General features: G+C 36.4%; 1 protein-coding gene across 4 annotated transcripts in view; it reads right to left on the bottom strand.

Annotated features, from left to right (window-relative positions):
* CACNA2D1 (calcium voltage-gated channel auxiliary subunit alpha2delta 1) overlaps positions 1 to 27,958 on the bottom strand; it is a 1,258,723-nt gene that overhangs the window by 193,409 nt on the left and 1,037,356 nt on the right. For all 4 annotated transcript variants that reach the window (XM_053716513.1, XM_053716514.1, XM_053716515.1 and 1 more), the window contains exon 13: positions 22,305 to 22,383. In XM_053716513.1, coding sequence (XP_053572488.1) covers positions 22,305 to 22,383 — 79 coding nt within the window. The remainder of the gene's footprint in view (positions 1 to 22,304; positions 22,384 to 27,958) is intronic.

Here is a 27,958-nt window from a genome sequence, read left to right as displayed (position 1 = left end):
TGTATTACCAATGGGTTAATGAATGTAGTCTGGCATTTAAATTGTAGAGCAAATATTACTCTTCACCTTCTTTATGCTTTACAAATGTTTGCACAGAACCAACTTCAACATTAGAATATTATATAACTTATTATTACATTTGAATGAACTGAACTGTATACAGACATACTGTATATTTGAATACTCATTCTAATAGACTTACATTAAAGTCTATGAAAGTACCCAAAATTATTTTTTTCTACCATTATATTGTAACTAATAGGTCTCCCCTTCACATCCAGAACTAAACATAGTGAGATAATCATCTCGTGAGCTAAAAGTTGCCTTTTTAAAATGATTTGAGGGACCTTGCAGTATTGACAATACATCTTCCAGATCAGAGAGCTTTAGATCATCCAGCCCTCAGTGATGGGCCACAAACTGGAGTTACGTAGGTTAGTAGTAAACTGTTGGGAATGCTCATTACAGGAAGGAAAATTAAGTTAAAAGAATAGTACAAGAATGAGGGGTTAAAGTCAATAGGATACAAGAAGGTATATTAAACCCAAAATAAGATATTAGTGAGGTGGGGGCTATTTTTTTTTTAATTTCATCTTTCATATTATAATAGACTTTCCTGATTATTTCAATTTGCCACCTAAAAGGTGTCAGACAGGTTAAGGAGCAGTGGTGTTATGATGTATTTGTTGATTATGCAAAACGTTTTCTGTCTGGTACAAACCAGGAATTGTTACATTATGTTTGCAACTATTTTAGTAGGTGTTAAAATGGAGATGTATTTATTTTATAGTTTACAAAATTACAATGATAGTTTATTATAACTATCTTATGGTTTGCTGCTATTTACAATTTGTAAAACATTCACAAGCCCAGGCACTATATGGGAAACTAGGGTCTGAGAATACAGATATATTACTGTGTGATTATACAGCTGGATGTAATGAACTCAGCTGCACATGATTTGAATATTACACAGTAAAAATATATATATATAATACCTGAAGAAAAAGCCTTTGGGATTTTAAAAAACTGCATCTCATTTAGCAGGAATTTTTTGTTGATTTAAAAATAATTATCACCCTCTTCAAAGAATCTTCTATAGCTTAATGTAAAAATAATATATTGTTATTCATTCTATGGATTTAATTATAGATTTTGTTTAAATGTAATTATATAGCTCTATATTAGTCTAAACAACAGGAAAAAAATGTGTGTGTGATTTAGAATATATTGTTTCAAAACATTTAGCAAAATATATACTACAGTAATGCTTTATTTGCTTCTTCCTTAAAGGGATACTAAACCCAATTTTTTTTCTTTCATGATTCAGAGGAGATCATTCAATTTTTTAAGCAACTTTCTAATTTACTTCTATTAATATTTTTTCTTCGTTCTCTTGCTATCTTTATTTAAAAAACAGGAATGTTGCTTATTGGTGGCTAAATGTAAAAATTCAATAAGCAAGCGCTATATAGGGTGCTGAACCTAAAATGGGCCGTCTTCTAAGCTTTACATCCCTGATATTTAAATAAAGATAGCAAGATAACAAATAAAAATTGATAATAGGAGTAAATTAGAAAGTTGCTTAGAATTTCATGCTCTATATGAATCACGAAAGAAAAAAAATTGGGTTTAGCATCCCTTTAATGAGACAGTCTAGTAATAAATAAACTTTCATTATACAGATAGGGCATGTCATTTTTAAACAACTTTTGCTTTGTTCTTTTGGAATCCTTAGTTGAAAGCTAAACCTAGGTAGGCTCATATGCTAATGTCTTAGCACTTGAAGGCCACCTCTTATCTAAATGCATTTTGACAGTTTTTCACAACTAGAGGGTGTTAGTTCATGTGTGCCATATAAATAACATTGTTCTTATGCCCGTGGAGTTACCTAGGAGTTAGCACTGATTGGTTAAAAATGCAAGTCTGTCAAAAGAACTGAAATAAGGGGGCAGCCTTCAGAGGCTTAGATACAAGGCAATCACAGAGGTAAAACGTATTATTAATATTACTGTGTTGGTTATGCAAAACTGGGGAATGAGTAATAAAGGGATTATCTATCTTTTTAAACAATACAAATTCTGGTGTTAACTGTCCCTTTAAAATTCTATTTAGAAAAAGATTTATTTAATTGTATTCCTAGAACCAATAAGCTGATGAATGTTTTTAATGCATTCTGGATGTACATGTCATATACTTATGATTTGGATAGTGACACATGATATTGAAATGACCCAGTTATATTAAAATTGCTTGTTTTTACTAAGTATAAAAAGAAAATAAGTCTAAAGATGGATTTCTAAACCAACTGTGTGTTCATAAAATGGTAGTGAAATGTACTCTGATCAAGCATGTTAGGCAAATCTAAAACTTAAATCTTTCATTACACTCAGGAATTCATTCATAGCCTAAAAGGAAATATTGCTATCTATATGCGCATTGTGCAAATAATTCAGTTCTTAATAAAGGCCTAGGTGACCAGAAATGTGTTAACTGATGCCATAATAGCATAAAAAGAACACCTTTGTTAGACAGAGCATGCAAATGTAATACTATTAACCCCACACTTCTGTGTCTTTTTTATTATTATTTCCCTTTAAAGCAAATAATTGTTGTTTTAAAAGATAGATAATCCCTTTATTATCCATTCCCCAGTTTTGCACAACCAACACTGTTGTATTAATATACTTTTTACCTCTGTGATAACCTTGTTTCTAAGCATCTTCTGACAACCCCCTGATCACATGACATTTTATTCATTATCTTCTATTGACTTTCATTTTAGCCAATTAGTGCAGTGTCTGCCACAATCCACGGGCGTTATCTATATGGTTTACATGAACTAGCTCTCCCCTGTTGTGAAAAGCAAATAAAAAAGCATGTGATAAGATGGAGCCTTCAAGGGCTTAGAAATCATCATATGAGCCTTCCTACGTTTAGCTTTCAACCAAGAATACCAAGAGAAATTGGTGATAAAAGTAAATTGGAAAGTTGTTTAAAAATTTTTACTTGACTGTCCCTTTAATTGTATGTTGACTCTTGGTCAACTCAAATACTTTTTTGCCTCTTTTGGGAAACATATTAACACAAGCAAGTATTGTAAATGCCACTAGCTTTATATGTATTTAACTAGCCTGTTTCATTTATTTGTGAATGTGTCTGCCTATGTTGAATAATAACAACACGCCAGAGAGATTTATTATCCTGTCAGTGTTTCCTAACAGCACCAAACGATTCTAACTCAACTTTTTAAATCTGTCTGTAGGGTGTAAAGGTGCTTAAATTTATAGGGTTAAACTAATCACACTCCTTTGATATTAGAGTAAGATTTGTGGAAAAATTAAACTAACATAATGCTTTCTTAATACAAAAAAATGTTAAGGTCAACAAGTGTATCATTGTTGCTTTTCAGTGTACAAAGGAACAGTTATAAAAAAATATAAAGTCTACTCTCCCTTCTATACTCATAGACAGTGGCTCCTTTAACATCTCTTAATATGAGTAAAAACAGACAAGTCGTAACAGGAAAGCTTTTCTGCGTAAGAACAATACTAAATAATCCCATTACAACCATCTTCCTGCAATTTTTCTATCATTTGTTTTTTATTCATTTTTAAAAGTAGAAAGGATACCCTTTCATGTTTCTAAATAACAATTTTTTCTGACTTTCAAGTACAGCTTTTGTTTTTGCTGACTAATACAAATAAAGGTATCTTACCAGTAATTTAGTTGATTTATTTTTACAAAATGTAGACAACTCTCCCAGCATTCTTAATGCTAGACTCAAATTGAGTCAGAGAATGTAGATACAGACGCAACTCATCTTTTGGAAACCATTGCAACTTGTTTTTAAGAAAAATCCTGGTGTCTATTGCGCCCATATACAGTAGGCCAGAAATGAATAGTGACAGTTAAAGTGACAGTTTTTAAAAAGATAGATGATCCCTTTATTATCCATTTCCCAGTTTTGCACAGTCAACATGGTTATATTAATATACTTTTAACCTCTGTGATTACCTTGTATCTAAGCCTCTTTTGACAGCCCCCTGATCACATTGCTATTTATTTATTATCTATTGACTTGCATTTTAGCCAACTAGTGCAGTGTCATGCACAACTCCATGGGAGAGAGCACACTTTTATCTATATGGCCCACATGAATGAGCAGTCTTTTGTTGTGAAAAGTTAATAAAAAAGCAGATGTGATTAGAGGCTGTCTGTAGTGGCTTAGAAATAGGCAGTTTACAAGAAAAAACAGGGAGGGATTGCAGGGGGGAATTGTTTAGAGAATATGTCAGACCTGGCAGAGAACATTCAGTTACGCCCATGGAACGCCCCTGTTCAGCCGACTAGAGAGGCGGAAGAAACTCACAATAAGGAAAGCAATATGCTATGAATTTTGTACTTAACAGTAAAAATTTCAAAGTATTTCTGCATGTGCGGTAAAGTTTTATTACAATTTTTACCATATGCATTTTATGCTGCATAATTTCAATACAAATTTTAATTTTTCAAGAAAATATGATGCCTGCAGAACAATTTCATAACAATTTAAAATATACCTTAACAATACAATGTTTTATTGTGTTGTTTCATATAATTTTTAAATTAGCATTTTTTTTATTGTACTATATGCATTGGGCCTTATGATCAAAGCAACAGGGCCATCATCAGGGGGTGACAGGGGTGACTCCTGTTATGAGGCAGTCACCAGTGGGTACTACAGCAGAGTGCTAATTGAGCATGGGAAATGTTATTACAAGGAGTAAAGTATTAGCATTTGAGAGGATTTCTGAGTGTGCACTAAACCACTATGCACAGGGTGAGACAGACTTGGCACTTTGTTTTTACAGTGTGTGCTTGAGTCAGACGGCAGATCACTTTCATTTGCAGAGGAGGTAGGACTTACTTAGCAAGCGTTTTTTATTTCTTTGTTCAATTTTGGATTGCAACTTCAGTGTGGCAGTAGTTGTATGGTGGAGCCAGGGGTCCATAAAAACAATTTTTTTTAGCAGTAGTGTATTTATGATTATTTGACAATGCTGTAGAAATTCTATGTTTAAAACCATGCAGAAATGTTTCCTCTACAATAAACAAATGGTAGGTGCGCTTTTGGCAGATATGCATTTATATATATATATATATATATATATATATATATATATATATATATATATATTCCAGTTTACTGCCCCTTTATGCAAAGACTTTCCAGATGCAAGGAGGCATTTTATCTAAGATGTTTACATCTGCATAAAATGTTATACTCTCAGACTAAGATTGCTCAGTGTTTGAAATGAGACAGGTTAACTTAAAACTGTTCTGTTTACACTACAGCTGACTTAATTTTGAAATACATACCAACAAGCCTAAATCCTGCATTTAACCAGATCTAATGGTATGAGTAGCACAGCTTATGGTTTCACCAAGACCATATAGAGTACAGCATTTTCAAAATCAGCTGACAGATGGGAACATTTGTACACTATATTTGAAGTGGTGCTATTGGTTGGGGAAAATGGGGGAAAAACAAACATACATATGTCAACCTTTTAAAAGTACTTTTCTTCATCTAGCCATCTACACAATTTTGAATTCACAGAATTATTTTTGTTTACACATTTACAAATATGATTCTTTAAAAAGTGATCTCTTAGTGTCTACAATTGTCTGTTCCGTTTTAGGACATTTTGACCTTACTACTGATTATTCACATCTTTCTACAGACTTTGAGACTAATGAGACCTTTACGGAAGTCACAAATCCACCATTTAACCTTTAAATTATTGTTTAGGCAGTTCAGGGCCCTTCCTTTCAGCCATTGCATGCTGTTGTCATCATTTAGTTGGCATCTTCCTTTACAAAAAGATAATCAGAACTCCATATTTTGTTTTCTAAATCTCCTTTTTTTACAAAACTGTAGTCTACCTCATTACTTGTCAGGTCAATATAATCAAGTGCTGAGTGTTTGTTTGGGTGTCTGAGTGTGTTTGTGTGTTTCTTTGCGTGTCTGCTAGAGTGTCTATATGTGAATCCTTATGTGTGAGTGTTTCAGTGTATGAGTGTTTGTGTGTTTGTATGTTACTACCTTTACAACATTTCCAAGTTTAAATAGACACTTAAGAATAAAGTGCATATACGTTTTAGCCACTTGGTCAAAAATTGCACATGTCAAGGGGGGGGGGCTGATCAATGGTTAAGTCAGGGGCCCCAAAATTTCTAGTGGCAGCCCTGCAAAGAGATATTGTTGTGCAGACTTCACAGGGGCTGAACTCACTGAATACTCAAAGATAAACAGTGAAACTCTTCAGCACTGCAAGATCGCTCTCATTTCTGTATCTGAAGGAGAGACAAACCCAGTGTAATATAGCACTGCATGGTATGAGAGATTTGTTACACTTTGTGCTTTGTATTTTATATTTCTTTAAACTTCAGGTTGGGTCCTTGGGTCAGTATTATTACATTAAAGCTTTGCACTTTCTATTTTACATTTAGATAGATTTAGATCTAGAAATGATTTTACAAATTCTGATTATGTTTTGAAAATTTCTGCGTTAGATTATTATTTTGGGATCATACTTTGTATATTTCTGTGAATCTTTTACAACTTACATTAAGTTGCACATTTTATTTTCTATATTATAAAATAAAACACAGTTTCAGAAAGTAAGAGGGTCAGGGAGTTCCCTGGGCTGAACAGGGGAGTTCCCAGGGTTTGTCCAAAGCTCTCTCACAAGTCTTGTGAAATGCTGTAAGCATTTAAAACAAGCTGGTCTCTCTGATTTTTGTTGCCAGCTATATACAGGTGAAGTTTTATCAAAATTAAATTGTAGTGAAAACATTTCAGTTTAATTTGTAACTGATGCAAACTCAGACATTATATTCTTTCTCCCCTGTGAAATTCTGTATCTCAGAGAGCTTCATTACTTACTATCACCTAGATTATGAGTTTTGCGTTTGTGTTTTCAGCATTAAAACAGCACCGCAGCTATTATGAGTCTTGTCGGTATAGCTGTACCGCAAGCCTTTTAGCATGTACCGCAACGTCAGTCCCGCACACGTAAAAATTACATTTTTTCGTGGGACTTCCATAGCACTGCCATTATGAGTTTTGCGGTAAGGCTAAAAAGCTTGCATTCCAGTTTATACTGACACGATCCGTTTCGCAATCTGAGAGCAGTAGTTATGAGTTTTACGCAACAAAACTGTTACATAAAACTCATAACTAAAGTGCTATGAAGTACACTAACACCCATAAACTACCTATTAAACCCCTAAACCGAGGCCCTCCCGCACCGCAAACACTATATAAAAGTTATTAACCCCTAATCTGCCACTCCCGACATCGCCGGCACTAAAAATAATTATTAACCCCTATTCCGCCACTCCCCGACATCATCACTACTATAATAAAGTTATCTAATAGAATGAGAGCTGCTTAAATCCTACTGGCTGATTTGAACAGCCAATATGATTTTAGCAGCTCTAATTCCTATTGGCTGATTCAAATTTCAGCTAATAGGAATGCAAGGGATGCCATTTTGAAACGGCTCCCTTACACTGAAGATTCAGTGTACGGCGGCGACCGTATAAAGAGGATGCTCCGTGCCGGATGTCTTCAGGATGGATCCATTCCGCGCCGCCGGGATCAAGATAGAAGATGCCACCTGGATGAAGATAGAAGAGGCCGTCTGAAGACTTCTCGCAGCCTGGATGAAGATCGTTCAAGCGGGACTTCAAAAACTGTAAGTGGATCGTTGGGGGTTAGTGTTAGGTATTTTTTAAGGGTTTTTTGGGTGGGTTTTTTTTAGATTAGGGTTTGGGCAGCAAAAGAGCTAAATGCCCTTTTAAGGGCAATACCCATACAAATGCCCTTTTCAGGGCAATGGGTAGATTCATTTTTTTAGATATATTTTTTTTATTTTGTGGGTTTAGAAGGGTGGGGGTTTGTAATGTTAGTGGGTCTTTGTAAAAAAAAAAAAATGCAGGTAAAAGAGCTGTTTAACTTAGGGCAATGCCCTACAAAAGACCCTTTTAAGATTAGGTTTTTTATTTTGGGGTGTTTTTTTTTTTTAAATGTGTATTAGAATAGGAATATTTTTTATTATTTTTGAAAATTTGTTTGTTATTTTGTGTAATGTATTTTTTTTTTCATTTTGGGGTGGGTTTTTATTTTTATATTAGGGCTTGGGCAGCAAAAGAGCTAAATGCCCTTTTAAGGGCAATGGGTAGATTAGGTTTTACTTTGTTTTTATTTTGTGGGTTGGGGGGGTTGTATACTGTTAGGGGTGTTTGTTTTGTTTTGTAGCAAAAGAGCTGTTAACTTTTGGGCAATGCGCTACAAAATTCCCTTTTAAGGGCCCACAAAAGGCCCTTTTAAGGGCCCTTAGTAGTTTATTATAGATTAGGGTTTTTTTTTATTTTGGGGTGTTTTTTTTTTTAAAGGGTATTAGAATAGGAATAATTTTTATTGTTTTGTATAATTTCGTTTGTTATTTTTTGTAATGGTAGGTTTTTCTATTTTTTGTAATGTTAGGTTTTAGTGTAAGGCAGCTTAGGTTTTATTTCACAGGTAAGTTTGTCTTTATTTTAACTAGGTAGTTAGTAAATAGTTAATAACTATTTACTAACTAATCTACCTAGCTAAAATAAATACAAACTTACCTGTGAAATAAATAAAAAAAAACTAAGCTAGCTACAATATAACTATTAGTTATATTGTAGCTAGCTTAGGTTTTATTTCACAGGTAAGTATGTATTTAGTTTTAAATAGGTATTATTTAGTTAATAATTGTAACTATAATTTAGCTCTATTTTAATTATATTAAAGTTAGGGGGTGTTAGGGTTACGTTAGGGTTAGGTTAGGGTTAGGGTTACGGTTAGGGTTAGGCTGAGGGTTATGTTAGGGTTAGGTTTAGGGGTTAATATAGTTTAATTTAGGTTGTTGCGATGTGGGGGGCTGGCAGTTTAGGGATTAGTGGTAGTGATGTGGGAGGCCAAAGATTTAGGGGTTAATAGCTTTATTTAGTTGTGGCGATGTTGGGGAGCAGCGGAATAGGGGTTAATAGATTTATTATAGTGTGGGCGATGTTGGGGTGCAGGGGAATAGGGGTTAATAACTTTAGTATAGTGGCAGCGATATCGGGAGCGGTAGATTAGGGGTTAATAGTTTTATTTAGGTGCTGGCGATGTCGGGGGCAGCAGATTAGGGGTGTTTAGATGTGGTTTTTATGTCAGGGTGTTAGGTTTAAACATAACTTTTTTCCCCATAGACATCAATGGGGCTGCGTTACAGAGCTTTTCATTCCACGATCGCAGGTGTTAGGCTTTTTTCTGACCAGCTCTCCCCATTGATCTCTATGGGGAAAGCATGCATGAGCACATCAAAACAGTGCTTGAATTTTGTGCGGTATGGAGCTTAAAAGCACCATATCGCATGCACAAGCCGGCTGTTTGAAAACTTGTAATGGCTGAGCTATAGGCGGTTAAATAACACAACTTTTGTTGGATTCGTTAATTTCCCTATAGCGCGCATAACTCGTAATCTAGCTGTATGGAAGGCATCTCTCTGGGACTTTCAGGTTCCTCCCTTTTTCTTATATAATTCAATAAGTTCAGCCCCTGTGAAGTCTGCACTATAATTTATCTCCTAACTAGAGAATATTTGCTAATTGGGCACATAGAAAAAAATAAAGCTTTCTGGGAAACTGACACTGTCAGTTTTTCAGTTTTATTTTAAATAATAAAAATACAAAGTGCAATGTAATTTGTTGTATATACACATAAATTTATGAAGTATGATCCTAATTTGTTAAAGTGAAAGCATAATCAGAATTTTTACATTCACAATCCTAAATGCGCTGCTGTATACAAAATAAAATACAAAACAGAAAGTGCAACATGTAAATGTAATAAAACTTAATCTGAAATGTAAAGTAATATAAAATACAAAGCACAAACTGTAAATGCAGAAGAACTGTCATGTCATGCAATGCTATATTGCACCAGGCTTGTTCCCGACTTCACATACAGAAATGCAGGGAATGCCCCTTGAAAAGAAGTATAGCAAAATCTGCCTTTAAGAATTTATCAAATTTTATCAAGCTGTGTTGGAAGATCATTTTAGATCATTTCACCTGAGTGGAGAGCTTTCTATATCATCAGGCCAAAAATGCTGGGAACACTTCCTTGCAAAACATACTATTTTGAAGGTAAAAAAACTGCCTTTAGTACTGAAAACATTTTTAAGAGAATCTCACAAGCCCAGAGACCTTTAGAAAAATGGGCCTCTAGTCTCAAGACTAGTACTGTATTTTTAAGACTAGCTACTCTGCACATGTTTTTATTCACCCGCAAAGGGGATAAGTGCATAGTAGACATACCATTAGGGACCTGGGGAGCACTGCCAGCCTCAAGCAGAGACTGCCGCTAACCAAATCAGCAGGGCTATTCACACAGCAGGGTTCTAATACTACTACTGCTGTGTAGATAAGCTGCAGATTCAGCTCAGAACCAGCAATGCTCTGCAGGCCCCAAACGGTACTAATACTTCTACTTAGTGCTTAAAGGGACAGTATACTATTAAATAGTTTTTTTTTTCCATTAATGTATTGCGATTACTTGTTATACCAGCTGCAGAGTATAAAATATTTGAGAATTTGCATTTCCAGGTTATTTGTATACTGTACATGAAGTAGCTGGTTTTGTGCTATTAAACCACAGCCTATTCCAATTACTTGAACTTAAAGTGAATGTCAATTTTCGTATAGCTGCAGCCTCCTAATAATTATTTTCCACATGTGTATTAAAACAGCTAGGTTTTTTTTATTAAAAACAAAATAGTATTTATTAAATATTTTGATCACTAACTTGTTTCCGATTTTGATCTTCCTCCTCCCACCTGGCACGTCCTTGTTATTCACGGGGGGACGTTTAGAGCGGCCCCCCTCGCTCTATACATCACCCTGAAGCACGCACCCGTGGAGCTATTCTTTATGCGCTTGCGTTTAAATCAGCTATACTTAGACTGCACTTGCATTAAAGCCCTGGTTTCTTACAGCGTAAACGCTCATCGCTTTTGTATGGGAGATAATGTCCAAATGCATGCGCAGAAATCAGCCATACTTAGTCTGCGCATGAGTTAAAGCCTGGGTTTCTTACAGCGTGAACGAGCATTGCTTCTGTATGGGAGATAATGGTCTACTAATGCATGCGCAGAAGAAGCTGTAAAACCCCTGTAAAAAGGGGTTGAACGCCGGGGGGTGGGGGGTGGAATGTTGACTCACAATAGTTGCTGTCAATCTGGGTGGAATGCTGATTCACAATAGTTGCTGTCAATCTTTCAAATGGAGAGGGACTCTATGGTGGGCAGAGGAAGCGCAGCATGAAAACAAAGAGAAAAAGGTCATTTTTAATCTTTATTAATAGAATTCTGAAAAACTATGAATTAAAGTTCCCCTAATTTGAATTGGTTGACAATATTGTGTTAACGAGTATAGGTAAGTTTACATTCACTTTAAAGAGAAAGTATACTCCAATTTTTATATAACTGCATGTAATAGACACTACTACAGGCAGTCCCCGGGTTACAGACATCCAACTTAAGTACAACTCGTACTTACAAATGGAGAAAATAGATCTTTAGTGCCAATCCTTCTTTCCAGGATAACCCAAAATACTCAAAATCCAATTGTCACAAGGGCAGAAAGTGATGAGACATTTTCTGAACAGGAGCACAGATAGCAAACAAACTTTTTTCCCTATGCTATTCGAAACTAAAACAATGTTTGGCTAGAGTTTCACCTAAAAAAAGTGCCTGTTCCAACTTAAACACTAATTCAACTTAAGAACAAACCTACATAACCTGGGGACTGCCTGTATAAAGAACAATATGCACAGATAGTAATATAATATAATAATATAATATAAAAACCCAGTATAAAACCTTTTAAAAACTTACTTAGAAGCTCGCAATTTAGCACTGTTGATGAGGTTAGTCGGGAACACCCACTGAAAGGGGCTGAGAGCAGACCCTTCCTCCTCCCCTGCATATGAATAGACCCATTATACAAACAGAAGCAATGTGAAGTCTGTATACATCAGTATACATCTAAAACGTTGGGTCTTGATTAGGAGCCAGAAAATCAGCACAAAGATATTTAAAAATAAGCAAAACTATACATTTTTACAAAAACACCCCTAGATGGGCTATATAAATGGATCATCTACAACACATTTATGCAAATAAAAATCTAGTGTACAATGTCCCTTTAAAGATAATATCAGGTCGAGGTTCCGGTGGAGGAGGAGCTAGGCAGGTGTTGCTCACGCAGGTGTGCTTAGCTCGCAGCTCCAGTTCGTTAGCCACTGGCGGAGAAACTATCTGCGCCTTACCTCAAGCTTTTGAGGCTGCTTGAAGGACAGATTCTAATACCATCTCTGGAACCTCACCAGTGGACTTCCATCCCACTGGCATACGTCGGATACCCGCTACTTGGACCCAGTGTAGCTATCTCTATAGGCCAATTGGCCTGCTTAAGGAGCAAATTGATCTACCTGAAGTACCCGCTACAAAGTTACTTTTTTCCTTTTACCCTGCTGGAGTGACTCGTTTGCTGTTTCCACTCCCCCTCTCTGGGTCTGCTGCCCGCTGCTTTCTTTCAGCTGGATTCGGATCTCGAGACGCTGGGGTCCTCCCCTCTGCAGCCTCACCCGTACTGCCGCTGAGGAGTTCTACATTGTTTGCCCGGCAGGCTCTACCGACCGGCGGCTGTCCCGCCCCCTCCCCCACCGGTGCTGCGCGGGAGGAGGCTGGGCCCGGTCCTGTCTTAGGGACTGAGTCTGGAAGTCACCTGTAATACCGCCGGAGGGCCTCAAAGTCTCCCCTCTCACCGACGCTGCGAGAGGGGAGCCTTATTCTTGGCTCCTGCTTCTGAAATCGAAGCTCCTGACGTTGGCTGCTCCTGGGACTGAGTTACCTTTCAGGGATCAATAAACCAAGACACAGCTATTGCGGGCAGCCCGACGCCGTGAGCAGGGGTGAGTGTTATCTCTCCATTTAACTATTTGCATTACAAGTGCTTCATGTAAGGGGAATAAAGGGAAGGAAAGATAAAGACACTAAAGCAGAAACTGACGAAGTTTGGAGTGAGAGTCCCTGCTAGTCATCGGACCAATATCTCTGTAAGGCTGTATGAGCAGATTGTCCAGGATTTACCGGTGGACACTGAATTCTCCCTCATTTTTTTAGCTCAAAATAAAGCTACTATAAGACTCTGAAGCAGGGAACCTGTTTAACAGAGGCTCCTTGTGACTGTACCAGTATACTTTAATATCTGGGTCTGTGGGTACAGTATCTAAGCAACCTTTACTCAGGAAAAGCACGCAGAATGGAGGGGAAACAATAGTAACATTAATGACTTTCCTTTAGATGTTCATACTGTTTATACCACATTATACTGTTACACTTTCTCTTGATTCACAGAGATTACAGCTGCTCTTGGTCTGATGATTCTTGTGTTTCTATCCCCTTTCTCTTTTTTTCTTTTTCTTTTTCAGTAATTACAGCTGACTAATTGCAGCATATCCTTGTTGTTTATAATAATTGTCATAACTTTTAAAGGAACTTACAAGGAATTGTAAATAGTTAAGAAGGAAGGGGAAGGGATAAGGGTAATCGCTCTTTAATTTCACCTTTCTTTTGGTGTTAATTCAGGGGGAAGGAAGGGTGAAGGGTAGGAGGAAGTGTGGGAAAGGGAGGAAGAAAGGGGAAAAAGAGAAAATTTATCTAATCTAAATTATACTGATTACTCTTGTATATGCAGGATAAACCTCAGGGCCTATACTCATACCTTACTAAGTAACTGACGCTGTTTAGTTTTGGATAGCCCTCTGGCATTAAGCTGTATGGATTTATAGCACATGAATATGTAAGAATTGAACTAAGAAGGTTCCTTCTAAACTGAGGCCTCTGATTTCCTGCCATTAATTTTTGCAAAAAATCCTAAGCTGCCATTTAGTCACTAAATGTAAGGACGTATAACTAAGCCTTATTGAACCTAACCTTTACAGTTTCTATTAAATTAAGCTTTACTGTCACACAACTGACATAAACCCCGTAGCTTAATTCCATAGCTGGCTCAAAATAGGGTAATATAGCTGTGTACTCTAAAATTATTCACCAAGCTCACTGTGTGGAAGCTATACTATTCTTCCTCTTGCTATCACGGTTGTAGTTCACCAGGACAACCTACACTTTCATAGGATTTCCAGTGTGGTAATTTTTCCACTTATTTAACGGTAAATGGGCAACACAACTCCCTGCCCATCTCACTTTGTTTCGGTGCCTCCAGCACCCATAATTAGCACCAATCAATTTTTTATTTTCCTTCTTTCCACAGGGGTCACTTCTATTCCCCCCCCCCTTTTTTTTTTTTTTTTTTTCTTCTCTTCTTTTCCTTCGTATCTGACTCATCACTCAACACGTAGAATAATTATATGTGCACTTTTCTTCACGGTCACCGAACCACAACTGGTTCATGGTCAAATTTCTGGGTATCTCTGCTAAACCATCTTCTCCAGCTATGTCAGCTAGGCAAAGGGATAGAAAGCCCAAGGGAACACAGGACCCTGTCCCTGATCTGCACTCAGCCTTAGTAAATACACCTATGCCCGAGGCACTAAACATTCAAAGCTTAGCGGTTAGTATCTCTGAGGCCCTTTCTCCTAAGTTTGAGGCCCTGAAGATAGAAATCAAGCAAGACATATCTTCTTTATTGCAAGAAGTTAGACAATTTTCCTCCCGGCTTCTTGAGGCTGAGCAGAGAGTGTCAGATCTAGATGATCTTACAACAGTACATGGTTCCAAACTAGACAATATTGACAGCAATATCCAAAAAGTTTTTTCGAGGTTAGATGACTTAGAAAACCGCAGCAGAAGGAACAACATTAGAATAATCAGCCTCCCAGAGGAAAGACAGTATGAGAACTTGTCCTCTTTTATCACAGATACTCTGACCATTGCACTTAAACTTCCTCCTACAAACCACCGCATTGTAGTAGAAAGGGCGCACAGGCTAGGTCCACCCCGTATATCAAACAAAAACACTACCCGTCCTAGACCTGTTATTGCAAAATTATTGAACTTTCAAGACAAAGTTGCTCTTTTACAAAATTTTCGGAAAACACAACCACTTATTATCAATGGTGCTAAGATTCTTATATTCCAGGACTTCTCGGCTGAAACAGCCTCTAGGAGGAGAGAACTAGCACCTATCTGCACTAAATTTATAAACAATGGCTTCAACGCCACCATACTGTACCCTGCTAAACTTAAAGTATCAGCGAATGATGCAGTCCACTTTTTTTCAGAGGCTCTGGAAGCTAAGAAGTTCCTTATATCCCTGGATTCTCCAGCCTCAGATGGGTCTGCTCTGCCATAGTTAGAATTGGTCCAGTAGTTGGGATTATCCCTTGGGATGGGGACTATGTGCGTATGGAATGACCAAAGTATAAATTATTATTTATTTTTTTTCTCTTCTTTTTCTTCCTCTCTTCTTTCCCCCTCTCTTTTCTCCCCCCTCGCCCCCATGCCGATTAATATTATAAGTAAATGGAGGGATGTAAGATAGTTTCGTGGAACGTGGGTGGGATTTCTACCCCTATCAAACGAAAAACCATACTGACCCAATTAAGAAAACTTCAAGCAGACATTTGATTCATCCAAGAAACGCATTTGAGTCTGGAAGAATCCCGTAAACTCAAAACTTCCTGGGTCAGAGATGTATTTTTCTCACCAAGTGTTGGGAAAAAAAAGGGAAAAGGATTCAGCTCGAAGTTGTGCACTGTGAATCGGATCCGTGGGGGAAGATTTGTTCTATTAAAGGTTCGAATCGCCCAAGAAATGTATACCTTATGTAATATTTATGGCCCTAACTCTTATGATTTAGAATTCTGGGACAAACTACAATCAAAAATTCTCCTATATACAGAAGGGCATTTAATTTTGGGAGGGGACTTCAACATGGCACCTCAATGCCCGCTAGATAGACTTCGAGATACCATGAAACAGAAAAGACAGAAAAAGGACAACTTAGAATTCAAATTGTTTAATAAAATAAAACAAAACTTAGCTATACGTGATATATGGAGAAGTCAGAACCCAGATATCCAGGAATTTACTTGTCTCTCAAAAGCACATAAGACTCTTTCACGTATTGATTTATATTTGACAGATGAGAGATTGGGATCCCTAAGGATTCAGGCGAGTATTGCTCCCATCCTCTTATCAGACCATGCCCCCATAATTCTGGCTATACAGCCTAAACAAGCAAGACCTAAGGCTCTGCGCTTCCACTTTCCATATTTTCTAGCCTCTGATATGAAGTTTAAAACCTGTCTTAGGTCAAAATATGAGGAATTCCTACGTTTTAACTCTAATTACATAGATCGCCCCGCCGTGTTCTGGGAGACCGCTAAAGCGGTTCTTAGAGGTGAAATTATTGCTTTCAATATGGTTTTATCCAAGAAGTTGAGGTCAAAGGAAAAAGAAATACAAAAAGTATTATCTAATTCATATAACAAATTTTTGTTGCAGAAAAACCCTTTAAATTGGGCCAAATATGTACAAGCTAAAGAAGCAAGAGATACATTTATTTTGACCCAACAAGCACAAAAAGAGTTAAGAATGCAAGCAAAGTTATATAGATTTGGTAACAAGTCTGGAAAGATGCTGGCCAGATTAGTTAAAAATGAAAAAAAACTGTCATATATTGAAGAGATTGTAAATAAGGACAAGCGATTCTTGAAGCCAGATGAAATTGCATCTGCATTTGTGGAGTACTATCAGGATATATACTCCTGCAGAGGATACGATGGTGGTAAATCTGCAGAATTTTGGGACAAAATCGTGAGTCCGGTACTAACAGAGCAGTGTATTGATTCTCTTAATTCTCCCATCTCTGTTCAGGAAGTTACAGACATGATTTCCAAGCTCCCTAGTAACAAAGCAGCTGGCCCAGACGGGTTACCAAACAAATTTTATAAGATATTAGCTGCTGAAATCACCCCTCATTTAACAAATCTATATAATGACATTTATATCACTGGAAACTCTGTCACACCTTCTTTTTCCTCTTCCTATACTAGTCTTAAACTTAAGGGAGGGAAAGACCCGTCGAAAATGGATTCTTATAGGCCTATAGCCTTACTTAATTCAGACTACAAGATTTTAACTTCTATCTTAGCCTCTAGACTACAGCTTATTCTTCCCAAAATAATTCACCCGGATCAAGCTGGTTTCCTACATAAACGAAATTCGTCGGCTAAAATTCGGGAGGTTCTAGTTGTTTTGGAATATTTCGAAAAAATATTACAGTCTAATAAGGTGAATGACAATTTATCTGATATGGCTGTTCATACCATTGACGCAGAAAAAGCGTTTGACTCTGTCACCTTCAAACACCTTAACACCTCTCTGCTTAAGTTTGGAATCAATGGTAAATTCCCAGAATTTATAGAGAACTTATATAACCATTCTGTTACAAGTTTATTAGTCAACGGATCTGTTTCCCCCCCAATTGAATTAAAAAGAGGAACACGTCAAGGATGTCCCCTCTCTCCACTCCTCTTTGACATTGCTATTGAACCATTGGCAATCACCTTAAGACAAAATTTGGAAGGTATAAAGATTATGCAACATGAGATTAAAATTGGCCTATATGCGGATGATGTTTTGTTGTATATATCTAATACTAAAACCAACATCCCTAGGCTTTTGAAGATAATTGACCATTTTGGTACCTTTTCGGGTTATAAGATAAATGCATCTAAATCAGAAATATTATGGATTTACAAGAAGAACGACTCCTGTGTCACTAATCCTTTTAAATTAGTAACAGAGTCCTTTAAATACTTAGGGATAATTATTCCAGCAAAATCTGGTGATCTCTATAAATATAATATACCTCCAATTATAAGTTAAATTAGGGAAAAACTTAGGCAATGGCAAAGTCTTCCATTATCAATCTCGGGTCGAGTTGCAATATGGAAAATGATTCTCCTCCCAAAATTGTTATACATACTCCAGAACATACCGCTATTCCTTTTTGAAAAAGATGTCCGGCTTTTAAACAGTCTAATTGGTCAATTCCTTTGGCAGGGGAAAAAAGCACGGATCTCTCGCACTAAACTTTCTCTTCCACGCGAGTTTGGAGGCTTGGCACTGCCTGATATTCGAGCTTATAATCTTAGTTTTCTGGCTCGGATAGCATCAGGGTGGATTCTCTCCAAAGATTACGTTTTAAATAACTTTCTCGAAACAAATATGTGTGATCCATATCTTCCTTGTGCTCTTTTACATCTCCCATTCAAAGAGATACCACCAGAGATTAAGAGATTCAAAATGATAATCAACCCTATCAAAGCTTGGTGGAAGATATCAAATCTTCTCTCAGTTAATCCCAGAATTTCGATCTATTTACCTTTAATAGGCAATCCAGGATTTCAACCTGGGCTACAATCTGAGGTCTTTCTCAGATGGCATAGGAATGGCTTAAATAAGATATCTTTATTGATAGATGCTGACAGCAAACTGATCAAAACATTTGAAGAACTCAAAATGGAATTTAACTTACCCAACAAAGACTTCTTTGCTTATCTTCAGACAAGGCATTATATCTCCGGAATTATCAGAGAAGTAGGATGGTCCTGGACACTGGGTAAATTAGAAAGTTGGCTCACACTTATTAGAGTGAATAGGATGTCAATTTCTTTTTGTTATCGCTTATTTGCCATCGACAGGGGAACTTCGACTCTAGCTAATCTTGCCTCAACATGGTCCTCAATCTTAGGTCAGACTATAGTGGAACCCAAAACTTTACAATATTCCATAACTAGAGTAGCAAAGACAACATTATCTGCCACATGGCGGGAGGCACACATTAAATTGCTGCATGGAGCATATTTCACCCCGGAGAAGGGCCACAGGTTGCACAACTTGGACTTCGACAGATGCCCTAAATGTTTACTTCCTGCAGCTGACCTTAAACATATGTTCTGGCTTTGTCCAAAAATTAGAAAAGTATGGGGTAAGTTTGAATACTGGTTAAAGAATGTTCTGAAAATTTCCCCAGTGACCTTATCCCTCTTCCAGATTATTTTTTGTTTCGATAATTCAAATAAGCACTACCCAAATGATAACATTGTATCCATGTCTATTTTAGCAACTAGATATCTCATAGGTAAAAAATGGAAAATGAGTTCTATACCAAGTGTCTCTGAAATTCAGAACTGTTTGAAAAAGCAGTGTGTACTCGAACAAAAGGATACAGATATAGACAACGCAGAAGATATAAAGAATTTTTTCATTAAATGGGCTGTATACATTAAAACACTCCCTGAAAATGAGATTGATTATATGATTTTCCCATTTCAAAATTCAGAGTTGGTGCTTCTAGGTGTCTTGTAGAAGGGATGATGGGGGAGAACGGGAGAGAGGGTTATCCTTTTTCCCTTTTCACTTTTTTTTTTTTTTTTTTTTTTTTTTTTGGGGGGGGTCCATGGTCATAGGACCACTGTATGAATGATGATTAATGGTTTATAAAACACCGCTGTGCAGAAATTGTATACAAGGTAATAAGCTTACATTAAGGCTGATAAGATGACTGAATATCAGTGTAAATTTTGATAATTTTGTTATTGATTATATTAATAATGAAAAGTGCTGGTGGATATATGTTGTAAACACATTTAACTGGAAACTTTATGTTTATTGCTATGTTTGCTTTTTGTTTATTGCACAGTGGAAAATAAATAAATATTTAAAAAAAAAAAGATAATATCAGGTCTCATTATGTTATCACTTTGTGTACACAGACTTGCTTCCTTATCTTATATTTGTCTGGAAAACCAAAACTCAATACTTAGAGAGAACAATGAAAAATTATCCTTTTATTACTTAAAGGGATGGTATGGTCAAAAATTATCTTTTTTTGCATTGTACTGCAGTGGCGTCACTAGGGTTGGTGTCACCCGGTGCGGTAAGTCATGGTGTCACCCCCCCCCCCCCAGAAAGCAGACACACACAAAAACACAGGCAAACACACATACAAACACTCAGACACACTTAAACACATACTCAGATGCACACACAAACACTCGGAAACACACTCAGACACACACACAAAAACACACACACAAAAACACTGAGACACACAAAAACTCAGACACACACATATAAAATATGTAAACTGAACTGCATTAATTAGGAAGCTCATGCCTAGAGCTGCTCCCTGGCTCAGCAGAACATCAAATGAAAGATAAATAGAGCACTCTAAAATAAATCACTGAAGAAAAGGTTTAGGCAAGCAAACTATGAAAATTCTGCTCTCTGACTCTGTTCCAAGTCTGTCAGTGCACAGCCCTGGGTCGCATGTCAGTGAGCACAGATAGGCAGGCAGGTTTAGGCTAGCAGCACAACTTTGCAAGCCCCACGGCACACCCACAACATTCATAGTGAAATTGGGCAGGGGAGGAGCAAAGTACAAACAAGCAAAAGCAGCCAGGAAAACTATTTGTTGAAATTGCAGCACTGGCTCAAGGGGCAAAAAAATTGTGTGTCTACAACTTCCCCAGTCCCCCTAATGTTCACAAATGCCAGCCTCTAATAAAATAATCTATGCATCTCAACATTGTATTTCTTTGAATTTCAATAAAATTAAAAAAAAAAAAAAAAAAAAAAAAAAAAATTTTTTTTTTTTTGGTGTCACCCCCTGGAGGGTGTCACCCGGGTGCGGCCCGCCCCCCCCCGCCCCCCCCTAGTGACGCCACTGTTGTACTGGGTTACTTATAACACAATTATGTTTAAATACCTTACGTTGCGCTTCTATTACTGTTCGCTTGATATTCCAGCTGTAAAGTGGGGGTATTTCCAAACCCACCGTGAGGCATTAGCCAATCACAGTGGGCAACCTGTGTTCTACATTCCATCCAGTTCCAGGTATTTCTTTACAGGCCACGCATGCGCTCTACTATGCTCTAATCTAACGCATGAGCTTTCTGATCAGAGTTCCCTCACCAACGTCACTGCTCTGGAGGTCACGTGACCCCAGTTAGTCCAGATTGGAGTTGGAGCCAGAAGCTAGCAGTGGGCATACATCATTGCTAGTATAGCGCAGAGACTATTTGCTATGCGCATGCGGCTACGTTCTCAGAAGACCTGGCAAAAGTCTTCATGTATTGCAGTGCTAATGCGTAATATGCCGAATAGAAATGCCCATGCATTGTGGGGGAGTGAATTTATGGTAAAATATTACAAATAGATGGGCGTTTAAAAGACTGAGACGGACAGCCCTTTATGGTGGGCTGGCAATCGACACGTCATAGCGGTAAAATAAATAAAGTTTTTAGCCATCTTAGAAGCTTCGGTTTCTTCAAATAGTAAGTTCACATTTATTGTTTCACCATTTAGAAACAATATGCATGTTAAAAACTGACATTTTTAAGTAGACTTTACTAATCCTTTAACTATCCGGAACTCCACTAAGAGTGTAATTTATTCTGCTGGCTGGGTCCCTTGTCGTAATTGTGTAATTGTGTTTACATAGGCTTATAAATAGCCTAGACTACAGTATAGAAACTTTTAGTATAGGTGGGGTTACCTCAGGCTAAATCAGCTATTTCAAATGCTGAAACAGGAGTAAATGAGCTACTTGTAAACAATTTAATACCCTCTATCAGGTAAAATGGATCATTGAGAATAATTTAAAAGGGATATTTTTGGGGTGAACTGTCACTTTAAGTGCAGGGCTGCTAGTCTTAAATTTACATGCTCTAGAAAATTATATAATATATAATGGTCATTTAAAAGGTTAAGAATATGCAACCTGCTTATGCAACTGTTACATCTATGGGTATTCAGCAACATTTTAAAGGATGAATGAAAGCGAAAAATCACCTTATGTACAAATAATATCCTTGCAGATAATATCTGTTTTTTCATCAACTGCCTGAGGATGTGTATCATTTATGACTGTGCACCAATACATTAAATAAAAAGATAATTACAAGGGTAGACATTATATTATGAAAATATCTGTATGAGCAGCAAAAAAGAAAAATCACAAAACATTCTACAACAGTCTAACATTCTAAAGGCAACATTAGTCACATGAATCGATAACACCCACTTAAATCATCATATTACAGTAAAGTATTTTAGTGCTTATTTTATTGACCACAAATCGAGAAACTGTTTTGATCAACTATAGCAAAAATAAATGATATATTTACAATACAAACAGAGTACCTTTGTTTTGGCAAGCCATCCACTGAATGGGTCCCTTGTCGTAATTATGTTGGCCAACAGAAAAGGTGAATACACGTACCTGTAATGAAAGAAATATTGTAAATATCTACTATGAGCAAAACATTAATACAACACGTTAAATTAAACTTTCATGATTCAGACGGAACATGTCATTTTAAACAACTGCACGTGTCTTTAGTATTCTAAAGCAGCAGTGTTTTGCAACATTATTTGTAGCTTTGTTACACATTGTTGCAAAACACTTCTGCCATAGAGTACTAAAGACACATGCACACTCCTGTGTGTTTAAAATTGCATACTCTATCTGAATCATGATAGTTTAATGTTGACTTTACTGTCCCTTTAATCTGACTTCAGAGCATTGGGAATATCGCCTACAATAAAATCACATTTGGAAATGTTTTTCATTTCTTGCTTAGAGTTTTCTACTTAACATTACATGTTACAAGAGCTGTTACCTGATCTACTGTAGATTTAACATTGAATTTAGTATAATTTAATAAATGGCAAATAATGTGGTAATGTGAGATAAGGGTTACTCTCTTCTCAACGTGAAAAGTTTGATAGTCTTTAATCATATTGTAAAATATCACCCAATGTCAAAAAGCAAGTTATTAATATCATGTTTTTATTTTAATAGTTCCTTTTACTTTTAAAATAAACACAATAAGGCAAATAACACAACAAGGCAAACATTTAGTAAAACATTAGATTAATTAAAGAGCATTTTTAACTCATTATTTACAATGTTCAAATGAATCAAACAGTATTTCTCTAATAAAAGTGCACTAGAACTCACTGGGCCCCAGAGCAAACTCTGTGGCGAGGCCCCCTCATTTGAACAGCAACCCAAACCATAGCTAATGATACATACACACACATATATACTCACACATATATAGACATTCATACACATATATATATATACACATATATACGCATATATGCAAATACACACACAAACACATGCACATATATAAACACACACATACATACATACACAAACAGAAGCACATATACACACATATATACACACACACACACACATGCTCAGACATGCACACACACATACATATTACATACATACATAAGCACACGCAAACATATATTCATAGTAAAATAGCTGCTTAAGAACATCCCACTGGAAGTATGATCATTTAGTAAGCAATAGCTACTATTACAAATCATTTAAGGCATCTCCATGGATTACAAATGACAAAACATCAGCTATAGATGTTAAATGCTATAGATCAACTTGAAGAGAGAGAGAGAAAGGTTTGAAAAAACATTGCATTCATTGCCTGTCTGGACTCACTCACCTCCGTTTGCAGAGATAACAGCACACAGGTGAGGTGTAACATATGGAATTTGACCTGACCCCTGACCTACACAAGATGCACAGCTTAGAGGAAGCAGTGGCTGCAGGCCCCCTAAAAGGATGGCCCCAATAGCAGTGGTGAACTTGCGACACCTGTTGTAACGCCCCTGCATTACAATAATACATTTCTGTACCAAGGGTATATAAAAATATGGATATCAACTGCTACTTCATGGCTCAGAAGAAGCTAGTAATCTCAAGAGGGTATGGGAGGGACAGATCACATACATAGAAGCTCCCTTTATCTATAAGGTTATATCAATGTCGATAACAGGATGGATAAACTAATTATTGCAAGGTTACATCTACACATCCAAAATACCCTCCAGGTGGCCACAGAAACATAGGAAAGTGATAAGAGGTCATAGATCACTACAAGGCTCCTTTTCTTAAATTGCATTTATAGTCTTTACAGGATGGCATAATGTCTACTACTTTTTTGTAATTTCAATTTATAACTATAAACACAAGGGTCACTAATGTCCAGTGGAACAGTGTATCTTTAAAGGACACTGCAATCACTCTTAGGGGTCTATTTATCAAAGCTTCAGAATTTGGCGGCACTATACAAATAAATTATAATAATAATAATAATAATAATAATATGATGGAATCCGCTTGAATCTCGCGTCTTATTTAATGCAAATTGAATCCGCCGTAATTAACAAAGCATCAACATTGTCAAATGTTGAACTGTGTGACGTAATATATGCTCCCACAATCTCAATCAATTTCACATTCGACTCTATTTCACCCTTTTCCCAATTTATCAAACATTCAACAGGTACGCTCGCGTTTTTTCCGCCGCAGCGTACCTATCGTTTAAACCGCCACCCTTGAGGCAGCGAATGCCATAGAAATCAACAGGAGTCTGAAAACCCAGAAAGGTTATGTTAGATGCTACAAGATAATAAAGCTTATGACATATTTATGTAAATTAGAAAGTTGATTACAATTGTATACTCTTTCTAAATCACACAGACAATAAAGACACATGTTCAGTATCTAAATAATATGTTAAATAATAATTTTATAATCACATGTACTTTCAAGGGACAGATTCATTTCCAAAGTAGTTTTAAATATAGGTAATATCTGTCTGGCAGCAGGGCTAGTAGATATAGGGATAAAAATGAAATACATACATTACATACTATAGCTAACTTCCTTTTTTTTGATCAATCTAATTTCATCATGTTTAACACATGTAATACAAGTCCCACTGCATTTCGCACCAAATTTGACGCAATACTTTGCACCAAATTGTACGCAATACTCAAACTCCTAAACAACCTAAAAACTAGTGAAATTTTCCACCACTTTTGATTGGGAAATGCATAATCACATGATTTATGAGCCAATCTGATTTAAATAAATATTTTATACTATCACTAACTAATCAAATTGCTCGATACTTGTGTCATTGATTACTCATCAGAAATTGTAAGTGCCATTTGTTACATTGTGTATTATACTTTGAAAGTATGTATATGTGAAATTAGTATTAAAGTTAAACATTGATGATGACATTAGGATACACAGTGTAATATTTTTGACAATGATTTTAAAAATCTAATGATGTTTGATTCAATATAATCTTAAACTGATAGCTCAAAGGGATAGTCCACCTAACATTAAGCTGTCATGAATCAGATACAGCAGAAATTAAAATCACCTCTTTACTGTCATGATATTTTCAGTGTTTTTCTTTCTTCTCTTGAATTTCATTTTCATTAAGAAATGTCATTTTATATGCCAGCCCATTTTATAACACCTGTGTAGGGGTGGTGTTTAAAACTACACTGCAATCAGGAAGAGTTACACAGGTGCAGAGAGAAAACTGGCCCAGCTCTTAAAATATCCATTGTTTGCAAATAAATACCTATGATGCCCTGATTACATGTTATATTCGCAATTATTCTTCCTCAGAATAATGATATATTTACACTATATGCATATAGTGGTATAAATAAACAAAGAGATATGAAAGACAACATTGTTTAGAACAAAATAAAATTTAGGGACATCTAAATATGTTTGGAAAAGATTTCTGACATAACACACACATACATATATATATATATATATATATATATATATATATACACACACGTGCAAAGATAATTTTACAAATTTTAGCATTAATAATCTTTTTAAAACAAGAAAAAAACATGAGATAGTCATATCATGATTTCTAGAAATACAAATACACATAAATTTATTTGAAAATATCATATATAAGATTTTTTAGTATAACAAATAAATAAAACAAACAAATAACTTTCTATGAGATATTATTGTTTGTTCAGGTATAAATCTAGTTATTTCTTGGACATTAACAGATGAAAAATACAAGATTAGCTTTAGAGAAATGTGCTTGTTCATGGACAGTAATGATATGGTATAAATAAAGTTGGAAAAAACAGAATATCTGCGACATCGATGACTCTTATTTATCAACAGTCCGATGCTCATCGCTCTGTACTTGACGTGCGTGTTTTTGACAGACTTTTTAATAAATAAGGGCGTTGTATGTGGATTTGCGGGAGCGATGTCTGGCGAGCGTATAGACTGAAGCGAATGCACCGAGATTGACGTTTTGATAAATCGGTCCCTTAGTCTGAACTTCAAATTAGTAATAGAGTTTGTTCTAACAAATTTCAAAGTTATGTCTATTTCCACTCCTCCTGTATCATGTGACAGCCATCAGCCAATCACAAATGCATATACGTATATTCTGTCAATTCTTACACATACTCAGTATGAGTTAGTGAATCAAAAAGTTAAAATATAAAAAGACTGCACATTTTGTTAATGGAAGTAAATTGGAAAGTTGTTTGAAATTGCATGCTCTATCTGAATCATGACAGTTTAATATTGACTTGAGTGTCCCTTTAACGACAGCATTGGGAATTATACAAACTCTAATCAAACAGCAATGGATATTGCAAGCACCTTTTTACCTTTGTTATAATGCTCTGTTAAACATGATTATTTTCTTTCTATTTCAGATGCCTTCTTAAAGGGACAGTAAACACCTTGAGATTTTTATATTTTAAAATAAAACGTTTAGTTTTGTGTAGCAAAGCAACTTTCCAATGCACTTTTACTATTTATTTTGCCCCTCTTCGTGTCATTTAACTCTGAAAATTGTAGATAGCTGATAACAACTGCAAAGCAATTATTTTCATACTAACTTAATAACTGTGGCCATCCTTATAGTCAGCAGACTAGTGCTCAAATTGGCTTCTCCAAATAAGATAAAAGGAGGGGGGGGGGGGGGGTTTGACTGTTGACAACTAATTGGAGTAAAAAGCATTTTTTTGTTTTGTTTAACCCCTAACCAAATGCGACTTATATTTACATTGTGCGGTGGTGGGAATCCGGGAGGTGGGTAGGTGGTCCAGCAGCAAAGGGGGAGGGAGGAAAGGGGAGGGAGTGGGAGTGGGATGGCCCTACACTACAGACTGACAGGGAGGGATGGAAAATTATGCCACAGGAAAAAAAGTGAGGTGGGAGGGTGAGGGGTCCCCTAACTAATGATCCAGGGGGGGGGGGGCGTGGGGGGAACACTACATCACATACATTTTTCAATATTTTTTTTATAGGTACTGGCAGACAGTACCTAAGATATTGGACACTAGTTAGATGGACGAGGGTTATTGAGCTGTTTGGGAGGGATCAGGGAAGTGAGAGGGTAAGGGGGTATCCCACACTGCAGCAAATTAATTAAAAAATGTCTTAAATCTTCGTCTGTCAGTACTTAAGATGGTAATAACCAGTTGGGGGTGAGGGAGGGTAGAGAGCTGTTTGGGGGGGATCAGGTAGGGATTATACTAAAGCTAAAATTAACATTACAAGCTACCTGATTAACCCCTTCACTGCTGGGAATAATAGGAATGTAAAGCTGCAATTAGCAGCCTTCTAATAACCAAAAAGTAATGGCAACACCATGTATGTCTGCTATTTCTGAACAAAGCGAATCCCAGAGAAGCTTTTACAATAATTTGTGCCATGATTTTAGAAGCGGTATGTAAATCAGTTCAGTGAGAAATCCAAAGCTTGTGAAAAAGTTAACAATTTTTTTATATATGATCGCATTTGGGGGTGAAATGGTGACATGAAATATACCAAAATGGGCCTAGATCAATACCTTGGGTTGTATACTTAAAATATATATATATAGTTTTGACGGGTAAATAAAAGGGAAAAAAGGCTCTATTTCTGTTTAAATGGAGTCAACAAAAATGCTAAA

Source organism: Bombina bombina, chromosome 6, assembly GCF_027579735.1.
Source record: "Bombina bombina isolate aBomBom1 chromosome 6, aBomBom1.pri, whole genome shotgun sequence".
Taxonomy (NCBI): Eukaryota; Metazoa; Chordata; class Amphibia; order Anura; family Bombinatoridae; genus Bombina; species Bombina bombina.
The sequence above is the reverse complement of the archived record's forward strand: the minus strand, read 5'-3'. Positions and strand labels throughout refer to the sequence as shown.